Source organism: Poromitra crassiceps (assembly GCF_964638095.1).
Source record: "Poromitra crassiceps genome assembly, chromosome: 6".
NCBI lineage: Eukaryota > Metazoa > Chordata > Actinopteri > Beryciformes > Melamphaidae > Poromitra > Poromitra crassiceps.
This window is the reverse complement of record NC_139627.1, coordinates 53193241-53213861: the sequence shown is the minus strand read 5'-3', so window position 1 is coordinate 53213861 and position 20621 is coordinate 53193241. Positions and strand designations below refer to the sequence as shown.

At 43.6% G+C, this 20621-nt stretch overlaps 1 protein-coding gene across 1 annotated transcript in view; it reads right to left on the bottom strand.

The window, feature by feature from the left end:
• Positions 1 to 504: 504 nt before the first annotated feature.
• cavin2a (caveolae associated protein 2a) overlaps positions 505 to 20621 on the bottom strand; it is a 58716-nt gene continuing 38599 nt past the window's right edge. The window contains exon 2 of the mRNA XM_083638469.1: positions 505 to 4662. Within this exon, the coding sequence (XP_083494595.1) occupies positions 3700 to 4662 (963 nt within the window). The 3' untranslated portion in view covers positions 505 to 3699. The remainder of the gene's footprint in view (positions 4663 to 20621) is intronic.

Genomic DNA, 20621 nt, shown 5'->3' with positions numbered 1-20621 from the left:
TTTTCACTGCGGCGGCAGGGCACTATTTACAGCGACACACAGGGAGGAGGGAGCGGAAGCCGCTCTGACTGACATGGTCGGAGCCAATGACAGAGTTTGTAATAAGCCGGGAGCGGACATCCGGCCGCCACCGAAACAGTCGCTCCAATGGGAGAGCAGAGTAGAGCAGGGGAGGGTTTATCCCAGTTATGGAGACCTGCGGTGCCAGACTCCTCGGACGGAAGGGAGAGGAGGCTGGCCAGCGAGACTACTAGAGGAGCAGATCACCTGTGGTTCCTCCCCCCCTCCCCCTCATGCCCAGGATAATCTACAGGGGCAGATCACCTGTGGCTCCTCCCCTCCCCCTCATGCCCAGGAGTCTCTACAGGTGCAGATCACCTGTGGCTCCTCCCCTCCCCCTCATGCCCAGGAGTCTACAGGAGAAGATCACCTGTGGCCCCTCCCCCCCTCACGCCCAGGGGTCTCCTGTGCCCCCCCCCCCCCCCCATCCCCCTCATGCCCAGGAGTCTCTACAGGGGCAGATCACCTGTGCCTCCTCTTCTCCTCGTAGCGTCTCAGCAAGGAGGCCAAGAGCATGACAAATGCGCTGCGCAAGAGTCATCCGTCAAAGCGAGGAATGCTGTCCTCTCCCTTTCTCCACTCCTCTCACCTCCACCTCGCACGTGGAGCCTCAGCAGCACCTGCTATCACTCGCAAAACACACGTCATTTCATGACATTTCACACGGCATCGAAGGCTAGTGGAGCGCTAAGCATCATACAAGCCAGAGTAAGTCACTTTAAATAACAACTTTCAGGCACGTCTTCCTAATATGAAGTGGCGTCTAAATAAAGTATAATATATATTATTATAATAATATATATATATATATAAAGTATTTGTTCATCCCTGAACATCTGGTTGGCATCAGAGCTTATGAAACAGTAGCAGTTAACTCTCATGGGTCTGGTGGTGCCTAGCTATGATGGCTCCTCGCCCAGTGATAGCTCCGCCTCCGAGGAGATTCTGAGAAGGGAAGACATTACTTTTAACGATCATTCTTATGCGCTCAGGAATCTAATCCCTCCAGGATTGCCAACTCACACCAGCTCGTGTGAGTTGAAGGTGTCGGTCCATGGAGGAGTGGGCGTGTGTGTGTGTGTGTATGGGGAGCAGTGTTGGGGGTAACTCATTAGAAAAGTAACATATTACATGTAATATATTACTTTTAGCAGTAACTCAGTAATATAACTTATTACTTGTCAAGTAACAAAAGCTCCAAATTGAGTTACTTAAAAAAAAAAAAGTCAAAGCATATATTTAAATAAAGATACAATCATTTCCTAATCAAATTGTGTGTTCTTATGCAAATAACCACTATAGATGACAATAACAAAGGAAAAGGATAACATTTAGGATTTTCGACGGTTTACCACCGACTTCAAGAACGGTTGAAATGATTTGTCGGGATGGTTCCGGGACGGCGATGTCATTCTGTTACTGCTGTTATTTTTGAACTAATGCAAAAGTAGTGTAATGAAGTAACTTTAATGTAATAAGTTACTCTACACAGACAGTAAGTTTGTAAAGTAACTTATTACGTTCAAATTTCAAAAGTAACTAGTAATAATGTAGTAGATTACATTTTGAAAGCAACTTGCCCAACACCGATGGGGAGGCTTTTGTGGTGGAGCCCCACAACATCTTCACGTGTGAGTTTGAGTGTTTAGGCCTTAAACATATTTCACCTTGTTATGTTATGTACTGTATGCCTGAAAGACAAGGAAAACTAATAAAACACCCAACTATTATAGTAACTCTATATAGTCAAATCTATTCACATTGATACATTTATAAAAGTATACATACTCAAGGCAGGTCATCAATAAACTTAGTATTTTATGATGTTGTAAAAACCTAATGAGTAGTGTGCTCCGCATACAAAAAGACAAGGTCAGTCCTGTACAGATTAGACAGGTTGTCCTGCAAAAGACTGGCTGGAGAAAGTCAAGTTATGTCACTATTTAAATGCTCCTTTGCATCACTCACAGAGATTTCTCTGCATCTACCGCAGCTTCCATCCTATCGTGGCGTTCATGTCCTTCATTTGCATAAATGTGAATGAACTCAGACCTACATCGAATAGTATTTGCAAAGTAGTCTTGGTCTCAGAGTATCAGACCGGTGCAATTAGTCTCCGATTTTTTATCCCATTTTTATCCCCCATTAGTGCTAATTTTATTTTATTTATCCTGGTTGCTACTCCACCCTCTGCCGATCTGGGGAGAGCCGAAACTGGCTCCATGCTTCCTCCGAGACATGGGCAGTTAGCCAGCCGCTTCTTTTCACCTGACAGGGGAAGCTTCACCGGTAGGACATAGCGCGTGGGAGGATCACGCTATTCCAACCAGTTCCCCTCCCTCCGAACAGGCGCCCCTAACGACCAGAGGAGGAACCACATTAGCAACCAGGATATTGCATGTTTTGGTGAAGGGGGTTCCTATACGAAGGAAACCCCCGGGAGGCACGGGGAGAACATGCAAACTCCACACAGAAAGGCCCTTTTGACGACCCCACCCGGGCGGTGGGCACTGGAGGACATGCAGACGGGCACGCATTCCTTCACAGCGTCCCAGGTGGGAATCGAACCCAGGACCTTCGAGCTGTGAGGCGACAGCGCTTACCACTGCACCACCGTACCCCCCCCTTGACTATCCTTCTTTTCTGTGATTGACCACCTTTCCCCCGCCCCCCCCAACCAATTTGATCCGGTCTGGAATAAACAGACAAGTTGAAGTGCAGATGAAGGAAAAGACACAAGCTAGAGGCAGCTTGGACTATGAAAATATATTTCATCTGCTAACTAAAAGATCAGGGCTAATGCAGGAAGTGTGTAAACAACATCTATGCACTCTACTCTAAAAAACAACAAAAAAACAACCCGGGGGCCTTTTTAGTGAAAACTTAAGAAACTCCCCATTCCAACTCGCACACAACCTGGCAACGCACTGCCTCCACAAGCTGTGGGCAGCACCATCTTCACCAAAGATTTACAATTTTTCACAAAAACACAAAGAACAAAGAGGCTATTTATCAGCGAGGACAGAGAGGTCCAGAGACAGACAAACGGAGGAGGAGGAGGAGGAGGAGGAGGGAGATTGCTGGCCCAGCGCCCTGGAGATGTGCTGCTACTGCGGTGGTGGTGCGTTCCAGCTGAGCAGAGTGAAATATGGTGCAGTGTTGCCAGAGGCTTTAGGGAGCACCTGCACTGGATCATAGAAGGCACCTCTATCTGGGCCTTCTTCTAGTGGGCTTCAGCTGCTAAACCACTTGCATATCTGTAGCTTATTTAGCATAGCAGTCATCTGCAGGCCTGTCAATCACAAGTACTGAAGCAGGAGTGGTCCAAGGATGGAATGCCTTAAAAGTCTTCTTGATTGACTTTGATTGCAGAGTACTTTGCTGGTGTGTGTGTGTGTGTGTGTGTGTGTGTGTGTGCGTGTGTGCGTGTGTGTGTGTGCGTGTGTGTGCGTGTGTGTGTGCGTGTGTGTGTGCGTGAGAGAGAGAGAGAGAGAGAGAGAAGACACAATGTGGAGCTTTACAGAGACTGTTTGGAAAGGAAGGATGATTTGTGCTGCTGGGAGTTTACTAAACAGGGAAACTGAGGAGAAAAAGGGAACAGGAGACATGAATTTGTGCTCTCAACAAAATTAAATCAGATTAAGACACTTGCTCCACAGCAATCGCTGCTGAGGGAATTTGGGCATCTGCCACCATCGCGACAGGGCTTTTGCGGTGTTCCCCCTCTTCTTCTTCCTCCTCCTCCTCCTCTTCATCCTCGCCATCATCTTCATCATGCTCTGGGACTGCCAGGCCAGCAGGACGATCGCCATTCAGGTCACAATCAATACTTGCTGCTTCTCCTCCGTTGATTTCGCCGTTCAGCTGCTCCGCCTTTGTGCCCTCTGGGGCGGAGGGACTCGGCAGCTCCTGGACCTCCTCCACTAGGCCTTCCTGGGAGTGCACCTCCTCCACTAGGCCTTCCCGGGAGTGCACCTCCTCCACTAGGCCTTCCTGGGAGTGCACCTCTGCCAAGGGGAGCTCTCCGTCCAAGCTGCCCAGGGGAGGGATCTCCACATGAACTGCTTCCCCAGACGAGGCCACGTGTGGCGCAGGGGCGTCCCCGGCTCGGACCTTCTTGACATTGAAGGTAATGGGAGACACCTTGAAGGAGGAGGACTTGGCGGTCGGGCTCTTGGGGTGGTTCGGGGTGAGGCTCTTCTTGATTTTCTCACGCCGCTCAGGTGGCATGATCTTGGTGCCGATCTGGTTCATCTTCTTATCAATGCTTTGGCGCGAGAAGGCCTTCTTCAGGCTGTCCACCTTCTTCAGGCTAGAGCGCTTCAGCTTCTCCGCTCGGGATCTCTCGGCGGGGCGAGCGGCGCCCGAGCCCACAAAGACCTCGCCCTCGAGGATCTCTTCCTCCTCACGGGGAACTGCGACCTCGTCGTCCTCGTCTGAGGTTAGGCTGATAGTCTGGAGACCCTCGTCCGGGCAGTGGATGCCATCAACAGAGCCCTTAACAGAAGCAGCAGGTTGGGAGGCTTCTGCGTCTACCTGGCTGGGCTGTGGGGTCTTCAGGGAGTCCTTGACCAAGACGCTGGTGGGGATCTCATGGTCTTCCTGTGGGGAAGCAGAAGGACAGAAAGAGGTGGGTTAAGAAGGTGGTATGGATCATCAGTCATGTGGGAAAGTGTGAGCACTTGAACCGAGCTTTACTGCAGGTCAATGAGAAGCACTGAAGCACTGGCGCATGAGGGAGGTTAACTGACAACACATAACAGCTCAGACGTTGTCTTTGAATTGATCATGGACAGTGTTAGCCTTTAAAAGGAGGAACTTTACAAGTCAGAATGACTTCTAAGAGATCCATTATGATCAAAGACCATTATGATCAAAGACCATTATGATCAAAGACCATTATAATCAAAGTCAAGGTATTTCAGGTGTACTAGTACCCATAAACGCGTTAATGTATACTTCTGTGGCATGCGTTGGCCATTGTAAATGGATGTCAGTGTTCAATAGATTCTGACACGTTGAGTTGGTCTGCCTGGGGTGGACTTTAAGGAAACCACTCTCCACATGTCTCCCTGGCCTCCTCCTCGAGACATCTGACCAGTCTCCACATGTCTCCCTGGCCTCCTCCTCCTCGAGACATCTGACCAGTCTCCACATGTCTCCCTGGCCTCCTCCTCGAGACATCTGACCAGTCTCTACATGTCTCCCTGGCCTCCTCCTCGAGACATCTGACCAGTCTCCACATGTCTCCCTGGCCTCCTCCTCCTCGAGACATCTGACCAGTCTCCACATGTCTCCCTGGCCTCCTCCTCGAGACATCTGACCAGTCTCCACATGTCTCCCTGGCCTCCTCCTCGAGACATCTGACCAGTCTCCACATGTCTCCCTGGCCTCCTCCTCCTCGAGACACCTGACCAGTCTCCACATGTCTCCCTGGCCTCCTCCTCCTCGAGACATCTGACCAGTCTCCACATGTCTCCCTGGCCTGGCCCTCTCCTCGAGACATCTGACCAGTCTCCACATGTCTCCCTGGCCTCCTCCTCCTCGAGACATCTGACCAGTCTCCACATGTCTCCCTGGCCTCCTCCTCCTCGAGACATCTGACCAGTCTCCACATGTCTCCCTGGCCTCCTCCTCCTCGAGACATCTGACCAGTCTCCACATGTCTCCCTGGCCTCCTCCTCGAGACATCTGAGGAATTCCACATGTTTCTCTGCAGGAATCACATGCTCCCCTCAGCTTTCCCTGCTTTGTATCTCTCTCTCTCTCTCTGCCTGGCTTCATCCCTCCACGCATGAAGACATGCATGACCATATAGAGAGTGAGAGAGATGTGAGTTGAATATCCGGAGTGCAAATTTCTATTTGTTCGCCTTTCTCCTCCCTCCTTCCTGCCCTTCTCTTGCTGTCTACCCATCTGTGCAAAATCACTTTTCCATTTTGTGGATTTATGCGTTCCTATTCCTCCGTCGCCCTTCAGCTCCTATCTCGCCCAGCCTAACTTATAGCGAGGGAAGAAAGCAGCAGTGTTTGACTTACTGTACTTTCATATGAAACACTACACAAATCCTTCACTTCATATCAGTTTGGATTTAAAGTATGAGCCATACTTGCGTACTTGGTCTTGATTTTTACCCTGATAGAGCACACTTGAATGTCTGTGTATGGATATTTAATATATCAACTTTCTTCCCAAGTAAATCAACATCACCCAGTTGAGGCGTAATTTTTTTTTTTTTTGCTCTGCAGTGAATTTTGTCATTAACTATGGGACAGGAGGAGGAGGAGGAGGAGGAGGAGGAGGAGGAGGAGGAGGAGAAGGAGGAGAAGAAGGAGAAGGAGGAGGAGGAGGAGGAGGAGAAGGAGAAGGAGGAGGAGGAGGAGGAGGAGGAGAAGAAGAAGAAGAAGAAGAAGAAGAAGAAGAAGAAGAAGAAGAAGAAGAAGAAGAAGAAGAAGAAGAAGAAGAAGAAGAAGAAGAAATGTATATGCTGTTGGAATGTTTGAGTCAGTACAGATAAGAGAAGACTGAAGAAACCGTCTGAACTGAAAAGGTTACTACTAAACTATACTTGATCTAAAGACGGCAGACCAGTGACTTTAACATTTATGACGTGTTTAATTTATGGGTCAAATAAAGTACAGGCAAGAACTGGAAGCAAATACCTCTAAGTGATTGAACCTTGTCACACAAAGGAGTGACTCCAAGTAAATAGGTGACTGAACTGCATGACTGTGACTGTATCGTTATGGATCATTAGTGTGTGTTTACAGAACCTCTTGTATTTGCTACTATACAACTATAACTATATAGGATGGCAATTGTGTCATATTCACTTGTGACAACACACATTGTATTACTTTTAACCTCATATCAACACATATTGACCCAAAACATGTCGTTATTAATATCTATTTTGGCAAAAAGCAACAGATATATATGTGTTGTCCCAAACTAGAGACACTACACTCCTAAAGGCCCAATTATGCTCTATTTTCATACGAAAATAAATGCGTCCGTTTCAAACGGTGTAACCGTCACTGCCCACATACTTCCATGCGTCTTTCACGTTGGTATCATGTTAAGCAAATACGTCCACCAGTGGGCAGTAGAGAGTCAGATGTGCAAGTGTGACAGGGCGCTACACACCGCCAAGTGATGTGGCCGATGTACTCGCTATCGCCCAGTCAGCCCTGCCCCGCTGCTACAGCGTGGTTGGCTGCCTTGCTGTAGTTCCGTCTTCGATTGGTCAATTTCCAAATGGCCCCTCCTTCCCTCGCTGGCTTGACAGGGCGAGTGCGAGTACAGGCGAGTTGATGGCGTTCTGTGTGTAGAGGGTCTGAGTGTGGTTCTGCTCTGTTTCATGTATCCCTAAGCTTTCAGAGGACGCACAGACATACGCATAAAATGAAGGCGGAGTGCCCGTCTTTAACGTCGAGTATAAGTGGACCTTAAAGTCGAGGTGAACCCGTTCGTCACGTGCATCTGAGTCCGTTTCAGACTGAAAACAAATTGAGAGGCGGACCATACGGTGTCGATGATTTGATTTGACAATTCTGTCGACTGGTTTTGGCATCGGCCAATCCTGGCGTGTTCCACACAGCCAGGGAGGCTGTCAGGCTCGGAGGCGCGCGCCATTATCGTTATAAATGTAAATAATATTCCTTGAATGCGTGTTTTAACGAGCCAGTTACATTTCTTTGCATTCTTAGACATTGCCGTTTGATTTAGTTTGCATAATTGCTCAAGTTAGTAGTTAGTTTATGGGCTAGAAACTCTGCCAGATGACAGGCACTAGGCGCCATTTTCCCCTTCATTTGGAAGAGAAAATTATTATTATTATTATTATCCTGAAATGAAGATTTGATTGACAGCTGCATGTCGTGATATGATTGGTTGAAATGGGGTAGAAATTTGATAGTACTAGGTAGGGCTGTGAATCTTCACTGGCCTCACGATTCGGAGGGCTACGATTCGATTCGATTACGATTATCGATGCATCTCGATGCATCTTAAATCGATGCATCACTTTTTTCCGCAATACATGATTTATTTTTTCTCACTTTCTTTTTTCTCACTGTGTGGCTACTTTTAAATAAAAGTGCATTTGGAATTGCATTGTATTATGATCCATAATTAAAATAAACAACTGCATGTACTTCCATTATATTTTATTTGATTATTAAAAAAATAAATAAATAAAAAATAATAGATTTTTGACATTTGTGAATCGATGCAGAATCGTGCACGTCCGCATCGCGATGCATCTTATAATCGATTATTTTTGACACCCCTAGTACTAGGTGACGTCAGCAAACTGTAAATTACTGTTATCAATGAAATCTTGAAAAATGAACTTTTGATGTGAAAAAGTGTGAAAAACTAAAGAAATTAGATTCTTGTGATTTTCTTTGCATACATTATTAAATAGGTGCACTGCATACCCAGGTATTTGAACTAAAAGAAAAGAAAAGTCATTTTTGGGTTCAGCTCGACTTTAAAGTGTTATCCTGACTATATATGGAATGACACGTGTGTGCAGCTCTCTGTGCAACCATGCATTTGTCTCGCTGTGATAATATGTGCACACGACACGACACAAGTATATGACTTGTGCTTCAGGGAATGCATGGCAGCTCTCGCACTTCATTGAAGAATGCTTCAAGCAACAGGATGCCACAGCTTTCTGGAGACATGTGTAATGTGTCTTACACGGACGGGCTGTCATTAGCACATACTTAACGACTGGACCAACCAGATGGTTTGGAAAAGCCCCGCCCCTCTCGTCCATTACTCACTCACCACCAATGAAGAAGTCTCCCCCCCCCCCCCCCCCCGAAGAGGACAGTCACATTTTCCCCTGCTGCAATCATGTCAGCCAATGGCAACTGTCACCAATTCTGAGCCCATTGTGACGAAGTGGACCTTGCATGTCATGTGACACCTGAGAGACAGTTAAGCCGTTTTCACACATGCGTACCGGAAAATTACCTGTAAGTCAATATCGGACATTTCTCGGAATGTCCCTTCACACCTGAGCGCTCGCATGTGGGAATATAGCAGCGAAATTGCCTGTATGTTGGGGGGCGGGGCGGCACTGCAGAGCGGGTGGGGAGTGACGTGTGCACTTGGATGGGGAATCCTCCTTATTTTGGGGGTCGGCAAAACTCAGATGGTGAAATAAGTTTGCTTGTCACACAATAAATCACACTCGTTTGTCTTAAGAGGGCATGTATGTTGTATCCTTCACATTCGCTAACCAGTCTTTGAACTGAAATATTTGAAGAAGTGGATGATTTACTTCCTGCTGAGACTGGGGGAGATCGGGGGGGGGGGGGGGGGGACTGAACGACAACAGCCGTCAGCAAATTAATCTGCAAAGTGAATGACTCCACTGATTATTGATCGACAGAGAGCGATCCAAAAATCCCATTTATCAATATGCAGGCATGACAGCGTCAAGGCAAATCATATCAGTGTCATAAACCTTATGCATCCATCCTGGGTCAGATAGCTTTATGTAATAAAAAAAATAGAGTCCGCACACTGGCAGCTGCTCCCAAATATTTATTTGGAGACCACAAAAAGTGGCGTTTCGGGCAAAGCCCATTCCTCAGACATGAATGAAGTGTAGGGACACACCCCTTAAGTACCCTCACAATGGGTCACCTGACACATCATGTGATACATAGAAGAGTTAGCAGATAGCTTTATGCTAATCGGTTTTTCAGTTCAGTTTAGTTTACATTTCCGCTTGTACAATTTACATTAGGATTTTCTGCATTGTCCTTTAGAATAGAGACTAAAATAGCCATAAGGTAGAATAAGAATTAAGAATCAGCAAAGTCTGCTATTTTACCCAGGTGTTTAGCCACCGCAGTTCATATCCCCCCCGACACACATTGCATAGATGGGTCACAGAGGGGAGAAAGTCCTGCAGATCCCCTCTTGTCTCAGCGGCCTGCAGACACCTGATACCCTGCACCTTGATGTGAAACACGCAGGCATGATGATTCACCGCTCAGGTGTGTGCCAAGCATGTGTGCTATCTCCCACACAGAACACGCCAATAAATCTGTCAGCGTCTTCTCACAGCTACAGCATCCACCCTAAGAACCCTAAGCCCCGCCTGCAACGCTCACTGTTTGGATGGTGCTACAGCGATTATAGATTATAGATTTGTATGCAGCGCGGTTGAATCGAAGAGGAATACATTCGATTATGAAAACAGAGTATATATATATATATATATATATATATTGTAACGGCAACGACTCGTTACTAATATATATATATATATATTAGTAACGAGTCGTTGCCGTTACAATATATATATATATATATATATAATATGTATATATATATCTCATATATATATATATATATATATATATATATATATATATATATATATATATATATATATATATATATATATATATATATTCAATCAATCAATCAACTTTATTTCAGACCCATTGGTCCATAAAAAACAATACAAAACATAAAAAAGCAATACAATAACATTTAAAAAGCATCAGCACAGGCATTTATGATAAAAATAAAACCAAACAGTGTATTTAAAAAAAACATATCGACTGCGGGTCCAGTGCTTCCAGAAGCAAGACAAGTACCTTGTGTCACTCTGTAATATGTCAGTTAAGGACACAATAATTTTATTTTTAGATCCAGTGAGTCTACACATGAATCTATGCATAAAATTCCTCAAAACAGCATGAAAAGTGGGTACATTTCTAGTCACAAACATTTCACTTGCACTGCTCCACCTGGGGAGTTTGAGTAGTATTCTGAAAGCATCATTATATGCCACATTAAGTTTTTTCCTTTTCTTACTACTATAGTTGCACCACAGGTGGGCCGTATATAGTGGAGTACAGTACGTTCTAAACAGAGCTACTTTAACATCATTTGTACACATGTGAAATTTGCGTGCCAGCAGCATGTTGGCTTGTATTATATATATGTATATATATATCTCAGTTAACCGAAGTGTCGCTTGTAAATATTTCTTGAGAGCCTGGTGATGAGTAACACCTGCATTCAAAATGTCAAGGAAGGAACTGCTTTTTATGGGAAGTGCAGCTTGTGAATAAGACATTGTTATGCACCATTAGCAACCACGAGAAGTATATAATGTAAGCATCCAGCAGAAACCACGAGAAGTATATAATGTAAGCATTCAGCAGAAACCACGAGAAGTATATAATGTAAGCATCCAGCAGAAACCACGAGAAGTATATAATGTAAGCATTCAGCAGAAACCACGAGAAGTATATAATGTAAGCATTCAGCAGAAACCACGAGAAGTATATAATGTAAGCATTCAGCAGAAAGCTAAGAGAAGTATATAATGTAAGCATCCAGCAGAAACCACGAGAAGTATATAATGTAAGCATTCAGCAGAAACCACGAGAAGTATATAATGTAAGCATTCAGCAGAAACCACGAGAAGTATATAATGTAAGCATCCAGCAGAAACCACGAGAAGTATATAATGTAAGCATTCAGCAGAAACCACGAGAAGTATATAATGTAAGCATTCAGCAGAAACCACGAGAAGTATATAATGTAAGCATTCAGCAGAAACCACGAGAAGTATATAATGTAAGCATCCAGCAGAAACCACGAGAAGTATATAATGTAAGCATCCAGCAGAAACCACGAGAAGTATATAATGTAAGCATCCAGCAGAAACCACGAGAAGTATATAATGTAAGCATTCAGCAGAAACCACGAGAAGTATATAATGTAAGCATCCAGCAGAAACCACGAGAAGTATATAATGTAAGCATCCAGCAGAAACCACGAGAAGTATATAATGTAAGCATCCAGCAGAAACCACGAGAAGTATATAATGTAAGCATTCAGCAGAAACCACGAGAAGTATATAATGTAAGCATCCAGCAGAAACCACGAGAAGTATATAATGTAAGCATTCAGCAGAAACCACGAGAAGTATATAATGTAAGCATTCAGCAGAAACCACGAGAAGTATATAATGTAAGCATTCAGCAGAAAGCTAAGAGAAGTATATAATGTAAGCATCCAGCAGAAACCACGAGAAGTATATAATGTAAGCATTCAGCAGAAACCACGAGAAGTATATAATGTAAGCATTCAGCAGAAACCACGAGAAGTATATAATGTAAGCATCCAGCAGAAACCACGAGAAGTATATAATGTAAGCATTCAGCAGAAACCACGAGAAGTATATAATGTAAGCATTCAGCAGAAACCACGAGAAGTATATAATGTAAGCATTCAGCAGAAACCACGAGAAGTATATAATGTAAGCATCCAGCAGAAACCACGAGAAGTATATAATGTAAGCATCCAGCAGAAACCACGAGAAGTATATAATGTAAGCATCCAGCAGAAACCACGAGAAGTATATAATGTAAGCATTCAGCAGAAACCACGAGAAGTATATAATGTAAGCATCCAGCAGAAACCACGAGAAGTATATAATGTAAGCATCCAGCAGAAACCACGAGAAGTATATAATGTAAGCATCCAGCAGAAACCACGAGAAGTATATAATGTAAGCATCCAGCAGAAACCACGAGAAGTATATAATGTAAGCATCCAGCAGAAACCACGAGAAGTATATAATGTAAGCATTCAGCAGAAACCACGAGAAGTATATAATGTAAGCATTCAGCAGAAACCACGAGAAGTATATAATGTAAGCATCCAGCAGAAACCACGAGAAGTATATAATGTAAGCATTCAGCAGAAACCACGAGAAGTATATAATGTAAGCATCCAGCAGAAACCACGAGAAGTATATAATGTAAGCATTCAGCAGAAACCACGAGAAGTATATAATGTAAGCATCCAGCAGAAACCACGAGAAGTATATAATGTAAGCATTCAGCAGAAACCACGAGAAGTATATAATGTAAGCATCCAGCAGAAACCACGAGAAGTATATAATGTAAGCATCCAGCAGAAACCACGAGAAGTATATAATGTAAGCATCCAGCAGAAACCACGAGAAGTATATAATGTAAGCATTCAGCAGAAACCACGAGAAGTATATAATGTAAGCATCCAGCAGAAACCACGAGAAGTATATAATGTAAGCATCCAGCAGAAACCACGAGAAGTATATAATGTAAGCATCCAGCAGAAACCACGAGAAGTATATAATGTAAGCATTCAGCAGAAACCACGAGAAGTATATAATGTAAGCATCCAGCAGAAACCACGAGAAGTATATAATGTAAGCATCCAGCAGAAACCACGAGAAGTATATAATGTAAGCATCCAGCAGAAACCACGAGAAGTATATAATGTAAGCATCCAGCAGAAACCACGAGAAGTATATAATGTAAGCATCCAGCAGAAACCACGAGAAGTATATAATGTAAGCATTCAGCAGAAACCACGAGAAGTATATAATGTAAGCATTCAGCAGAAACCACGAGAAGTATATAATGTAAGCATCCAGCAGAAACCACGAGAAGTATATAATGTAAGCATTCAGCAGAAAGCTAAGAGAAGTATATAATGTAAGCATTCAGCAGAAACCACGAGAAGTATATAATGTAAGCATCCAGCAGAAAGCTAAGAGAAGTATATAATGTAAGCATCCAGCAGAAAGCTAAGACTTCCACGAGAAGTATATAATGTAAGCATTCAGCAGAAAGCTAAGAGAAGTATATAATGTAAGCATCCAGCAGAAAGCTAAGACTTCCACGAGAAGTATATAATGTAAGCATCCAGCAGAAAGCTAAGACTTCCACGAGAAGTATATAATGTAAGCATTCAGCAGAAAGCTAAGAGAAGTATATAATGTAAGCATCCAGCAGAAAGCTAAGACTTCCACGAGAAGTATATAATGTAAGCATTCAGCAGAAAGCTAAGAGAAGTATATAATGTAAGCATCCAGCAGAAACCACGAGAAGTATATAATGTAAGCATTCAGCAGAAACCACGAGAAGTATATAATGTAAGCATCCAGCAGAAACCACAAGAAGTATATAATGTAAGCATCCAGCAGAAACCACGAGAAGTATATAATGTAAGCATCCAGCAGAAACCACGAGAAGTATATAATGTAAGCATCCAGCAGAAACCACGAGAAGTATATAATGTAAGCATCCAGCAGAAACCACGAGAAGTATATAATGTAAGCATTAGGGCTGTGCCGATTCACTTATCTCCCGATTCGATACTATCACGATACTTTGGTGCCGATTCAATATATATTGCGATTCACGATTATTGCGATTCTACGATTATTGCGATTCGATATTACGATTTATTGCGATTTTTGTTTATTTTTTTCTTTTCTTTTTTCAGTTTGTTTGCTTTTTTACACTAGATTAGAACATGGGAAAAGTTGAATCATACACTAGAGACTGTATATTATATATCATGAGTAGGGCTGGGCGATATAGTTAAAAACAGGGGCGGACTGGGATCATAATTCAGGCCGGGCATTAGATACCAAGCAGGCCAGGCCGATATGGGCCAACGCGCGTGAAATTTGGGCCGTTTGAAGCCAGATTTGGGCCGTTTGAAGTCCAATTTTACAATGAGATGCACCCACTTTAACCCTGAAGTGTAATTATTACTTCAGACTAACTAATAAAGTAATAAAACCACTAGTAAACCAGTAGGCGGCGCCTAGCCTGCTGTTCAGTGAGTGGCCTGACTGCAAGCACCAAAAAAAAAAAAAAAAAAAAAAAATTTTTTTTTTTTTTTTTTTTTTTTTTTTAATTTGCGATTATCGATTCTGGAATAAAAGATCGATCCAAAAAATCGTGACATTAAAAATCGCGATACTTAGGTGAATCGATTTTTTCTCCCACCCCTAGTAAGCATCCAGCAGAAACCACGAGAAGTATATAATGTAAGCATTCAGCAGAAACCACGAGAAGTATATAATGTAAGCATCCAGCAGAAACCACGAGAAGTATATAATGTAAGCATCCAGCAGAAACCACGAGAAGTATATAATGTAAGCATCCAGCAGAAACCACGAGAAGTATATAATGTAAGCATTCAGCAGAAACCACGAGAAGTATATAATGTAAGCATCCAGCAGAAACCACGAGAAGTATATAATGTAAGCATTCAGCAGAAAGCTAAGACTTCCACGAGAAGTATATAATGTAAGCATCCAGCAGAAAGCTAAGACTTCCACGAGAAGTATATAATGTAAGCATCCAGCAGAAACCACGAGAAGTATATAATGTAAGCATCCAGCAGAAAGCTAAGACTTCCACGAGAAGTATATAATGTAAGCATCCAGCAGAAAGCTAAGAGAAGTATATAATGTAAGCATTCAGCAGAAACCACGAGAAGTATATAATGTAAGCATCCAGCAGAAAGCTAAGACTTCCACGAGAAGTATATAATGTAAGCATCCAGCAGAAAGCTAAGACTTCCACGAGAAGTATATAATGTAAGCATCCAGCAGAAAGAAGTATATAATGTAAGCATCCAGCAGAAAGAAGTATATAATGTAAGCATCCAGCAGAAAGCTAAGACTTAAGTATATAATGTAAGCATCCAGCAGAAAGCTAAGACTTAAGTATATAATGTAAGCATCCAGCAGAAAGCTAAGACTTAAGTATATAATGTAAGCATCCAGCAGAAAGCTAAGACTTAAGTATATAATGTAAGCATCCAGCAGAAAGCTAAGACTTAAGTATATAATGTAAGCATCCAGCAGAAAGCTAAGACTTAAGTATATAATGTAAGCATCCAGCAGAAAGCTAAGACTTAAGTATATAATGTAAGCATCCAGCAGAAAGCTAAGACTTAAGTATATAATGTAAGCATCCAGCAGAAAGCTAAGACTTAAGTATATAATGTAAGCATCCAGCAGAAAGCTAAGACTTAAGTATATAATGTAAGCATCCAGCAGAAAGCTAAGACTTAAGTATATAATGTAAGCATCCAGCAGAAAGCTAAGACTTAAGTATATAATGTAAGCATCCAGCAGAAAGCTAAGACTTAAGTATATAATGTAAGCATCCAGCAGAAAGCTAAGACTTAAGTATATAATGTAAGCATCCAGCAGAAAGCTAAGACTTAAGTATATAATGTAAGCATCCAGCAGAAAGCTAAGACTTAAGTATATAATGTAAGCATCCAGCAGAAAGCTAAGACTTAAGTATATAATGTAAGCATCCAGCAGAAAGCTAAGACTTAAGTATATAATGTAAGCATCCAGCAGAAAGCTAAGACTTAAGTATATAATGTAAGCATCCAGCAGAAAGCTAAGACTTAAGTATATAATGTAAGCATCCAGCAGAAAGCTAAACCACGAGAAGTATATAATGTAAGCATCCAGCAGAAAGCTAAGAGAAGTATATAATGTAAGCATCCAGCAGAAAGCTAAGAGAAGTATATAATGTAAGCATTCAGCAGAAACCACGAGAAGTATATAATGTAAGCATCCAGCAGAAAGCTAAGAGAAGTATATAATGTAAGCATTCAGCAGAAAGCTAAGAGAAGTATATAATGTAAGCATTCAGCAGAAAGCTAAGAGAAGTATATAATGTAAGCATCCAGCAGAAAGCTAAGACTTTCCTTGGTTTATCCGTGAAGAAGGAAGTAAAGCGCAAACATCCACTCAGTAGGAAGGTGCAGGACAAATGAACGATCAACTACTGTAGAAGAAAGAAACACTGAAAAATCAAGCTCCCGGTCAGTGTATTGACGTCTCGATCTTACGATCTTCATCGGCTTCTGATGAAGACCGTAAGATCATCGGCTTCTGATGAAGACCGTAAGATCATCGGCTTCTGATGAAGACCGTAAGATCATCGGCTTCAGATGAAGATCGTAAGATCATCGGCTTCTGATGAAGACCGTAAGATCATCGGCTTCAGATGAAGATCGTAAGATCATCGGCTTCCGATGAAGATCGTAAGATCATCGGCGGCTTCTGATGAAGATCGTAAGATCATCGGCGGCTTCTGATGAAGATCGTAAGATCATCGGCGGCTTCTGATGAAGATCGTAAGATCATCGGCGGCTTCTGATAAAGATCGTAAGATCATCGGCTTCTGATGAAGATCGTAAGATCATCGGCTTCTGATGAAGATCGTAAGATCATCGGCTTCTGATGAAGATCGTAAGATCATCGGCTTCTGATGAAGATCGTAAGATCATCGGCTTCTGATGAAGATCGTAAGATCATCGGCGGCTTCTGATGAAGATCGTAAGATCATCGGCTTCCGATGAAGATCGTAAGATCGAAATGTCAATAAACTGACCGCGAGCTGGATTTTTCTTCTAGTGGAACTGTTATCCTTCCAAAGAACCGTGAATACACAATTGCTGTTGTATCAGTAATGTTGGAAGCTCAACAGAAATGGCAGAAAACTTCGATCTTGTTGGAGAATTATATTACGTCACACTTTACGCTCTCTCTTTGTGTGTGTGTGTGTGTGTGTGTGTGTGCTTTTCAGAGATGGAGTCAAATAGTTGTTGCCAGTAATACTTGCATGTTTGGTTTAACCCATTGATACCTGATGCAGCATTTGCGTGTATATCCCTCATTTGTGTGTGTATCCCTTTAAGACCACGAACCGCACACACACAAATGCTGCATCAGGTATCGATGGTTTAATCAGCATGGAGTGCTAGATAGTTGTGGTTGACCATATAAGAGCGATTCTGGCAGTGTCACATTCCTGTGATTGGCTCAAATGTAGCCAATCACAGGGAAAGTATTTGCAAAGACTAATTAATTTGTAGATGAATGGGGGTTGTTACATTGGACAATACTACAACAGCCCAATGTAACAACCCCCATTCATCTCATCTGTTAGGTAAGCTAGAACAAACATTTTCTAAATATACTATTTGACCCTGGTCCGTGCTGTGTGTGTCTCTGGACCTCACACACTGTGTGTGTGTGTGTGTGTGTGTGTGTGTGTGTGTGTGTGTGTGTGTGTGTGTGTGTGTGTGTGTGTGTGTGTGTGTGTGTGTGTGTGGACCTCACACTGTGGCACAATCTCTTGGGAACTCCAGTAATTAATGTACCGGTACCTTATTGCAAGCACTCATTAGGAGTTGAGAACTGTGTGTGTGTGTGTGTGTGTGTGTGTGTGTGTGTGTGTGTGTGTGTGTGTGTGTGTGTGTGTGTGTGTGTGGCCACGTACAAAAGCTGTGTAAAAGAACAAGATGAAAGCAAAATAAAGTAAAGGGAGAGTGGACCAAAAATAAAACAAAGTTGATTTGGTGGGACAGTTAGCTGGGAGACATTTCGTGAATCAATGGCGCACGACGCAAAGCGCAGTTAAAGGCACACGGTGAGCACGCCGCACAGGGGGTGGCAACGGATTTTTGGTAACTTCCTGGTTGGAGGTGGGCACAGTGGAAACCCGGTTGGATTACGAAGAGGAATACATTATCAGTAGGTCCATGATGGGCCACCACAAAACCTTCTCTCAAGAGATAACCGCATGTCCTCGTGCCGGAGGTGCAGAATTACCACAAGCATACACAAGAAGCCAGTGAGGCCAGATGATGTTAAGGTAGCTTGGGAAGTTGGGAGGAGATAAGACGTTTGGTTCCTGTGTTGCTCTGGTCCTAGGAGAACGTTTGGTTCCTGTGTTGCTCTGGTCCTAGGAGAACATTTGGTTCCTGTGTTGCTCTGGTCCTAGGAGAACGTTTGGTTCCTGTGTTGCTCTGGTCCTAGGAGAACATTTGGTTCCTGTGTTGCTCTGGTCCTAGGAGAACGTTTGGTTCCTGTGTTGCTCTGGTCCTAGGAGAACATTTGGTTCCTGTGTTGCTCTGGTCCTAGGAGAACGTTTGGTTCCTGTGCTGCTCTGAGTCTGGTCCTAGGAGGACGTTTGGTTCCTGTGCTGCTCTGAGTCTGGTCCTAGGAGAACGTTTGGTTCCTGTGCTGCTCTGAGTCTGGTCCTAGGAGAACGTTTGGTTCCTGTGCTGCTCTGAGTCTGGTCCTAGGAGAACGTTTGGTTCCTGTGCTGCTCTGAGTCTGGTCCTAGGAGAACGTTTGGTTACCATTTAGCTCTGGTCCTAGGAGAACGTTTGGTTCCTGTGTTGCTCTGAGTCTGGTCCTAGGAGAACGTTTGGTTCCTGTGCTGCTCTGAGTCTGGTCCTAGGAGAACGTTTGGTTCCTGTGCTGCTCTGAGTCTGGTCCTAGGAGAACGTTTGGTTCCTGTGCTGCTCTGAGTCTGGTCCTAGGAGAACGTTTGGTTACCATTTAGCTCTGGTCCTAGGAGAACGTTTGGTTACCATTTAGCTCTGGTCCTAGGAGAACGTTTGGTTCCTGTGTTGCTCTGAGTCTGGTCCTAGGAGAACGTTTGGTTCCTGTGTTGCTCTGAGTCTGGTCCTAGGAGAACGTTTGGTTCCTGTGCTGCTCTGAGTCTGGTCCTAGGAGAACGTTTGGTTACCGTTTAGCTCTGGTCCTAGGAGAACCGTTGGCCATTGTAGAAAATGGTTCAATGATACAAACAGAAGTCACTAAAATACCAAACAGATGCAGGTGAGAGAAAAGTACAGATCCTGTACAGGACCACGGCACTTACAAACCAACACCCCGTTTTCCCTTCCTGACTGACTGACTCACCCCAAAATGCCTCCTTATGACCCCGGCTCCGCTAGCGGGCACCGTGGTTAAATACAATTTAAATAAAAATTAAATAAAAAAATAATAATATGGCATTTTGCTGGGCTGGCACAAAGCTATGCACCATCACAAAAATAGAGCCTTAGGGCCTGTGTCCACCTAGCGTCTTTTCCTCAGATCCAGCGTCTTTTTTCAGTTGTTTCCAATGGGGGGAGAGCGTATGCGGGCGCACACGGACGTCTAGAGAAAGTGCGCTGCGCCCAGCGTCTATTTTCAGGGCGCTCCGCCGTTTTTGTGCGCCGGCTCCCAGCGCTTCCAGCTGAGAATAATTTAACTTTTCAGAAAGACGCTGGTGTCGGGTGCTCCTTTTCTGGCAACTAATCATATGGAGAAACTATCGCAACAGAGACAGAAAGGCTCAATTGTGGGAGCAGATTGGCTAGACACTTAATATTTCTGGTGAGTGTTGTGCTTACTGCTTTTAATAACGTAGCCTACCTGTATTGTTAGCTTGCTAGCTGTCAGCTATCAAGCTACTACCGCACTGAACTAACGTTAGTTCCAGACTGCTTCCTTGTATATTGTGCGCTGGGAGGATCAGCGCTCCCCAGCGCACTCCCAGCGTTTAACAGTCGGAAAAAGACGCTAGGTGGACACAGGCCCTTAAATTGAGAAAACGTGCCATGAAATTGAAGATATTAAACAGAAATTCCATCTAATTGCTCAGTACACATTCAAATGATGTTTATCAGTACAGTACTCTGAAGGGCAGCTAATAGTTCTTGCTTGCCTGCTTGCCAGGATGATATAGTATTTAATACTTGCTCCTCTTTATCAGAGTGGTGTTTTGAGTTCTGCACCTGCAGTGCTGCCAGCAAAGAGCTCTATTCAAATGGAGAGATCATGCAGGGCGGGGCAGACGTGTCACCACTGACTGAAAGAGCTCTGAAGGGCTCTGGTTACTGTGTGTGTGTGTGTGTGT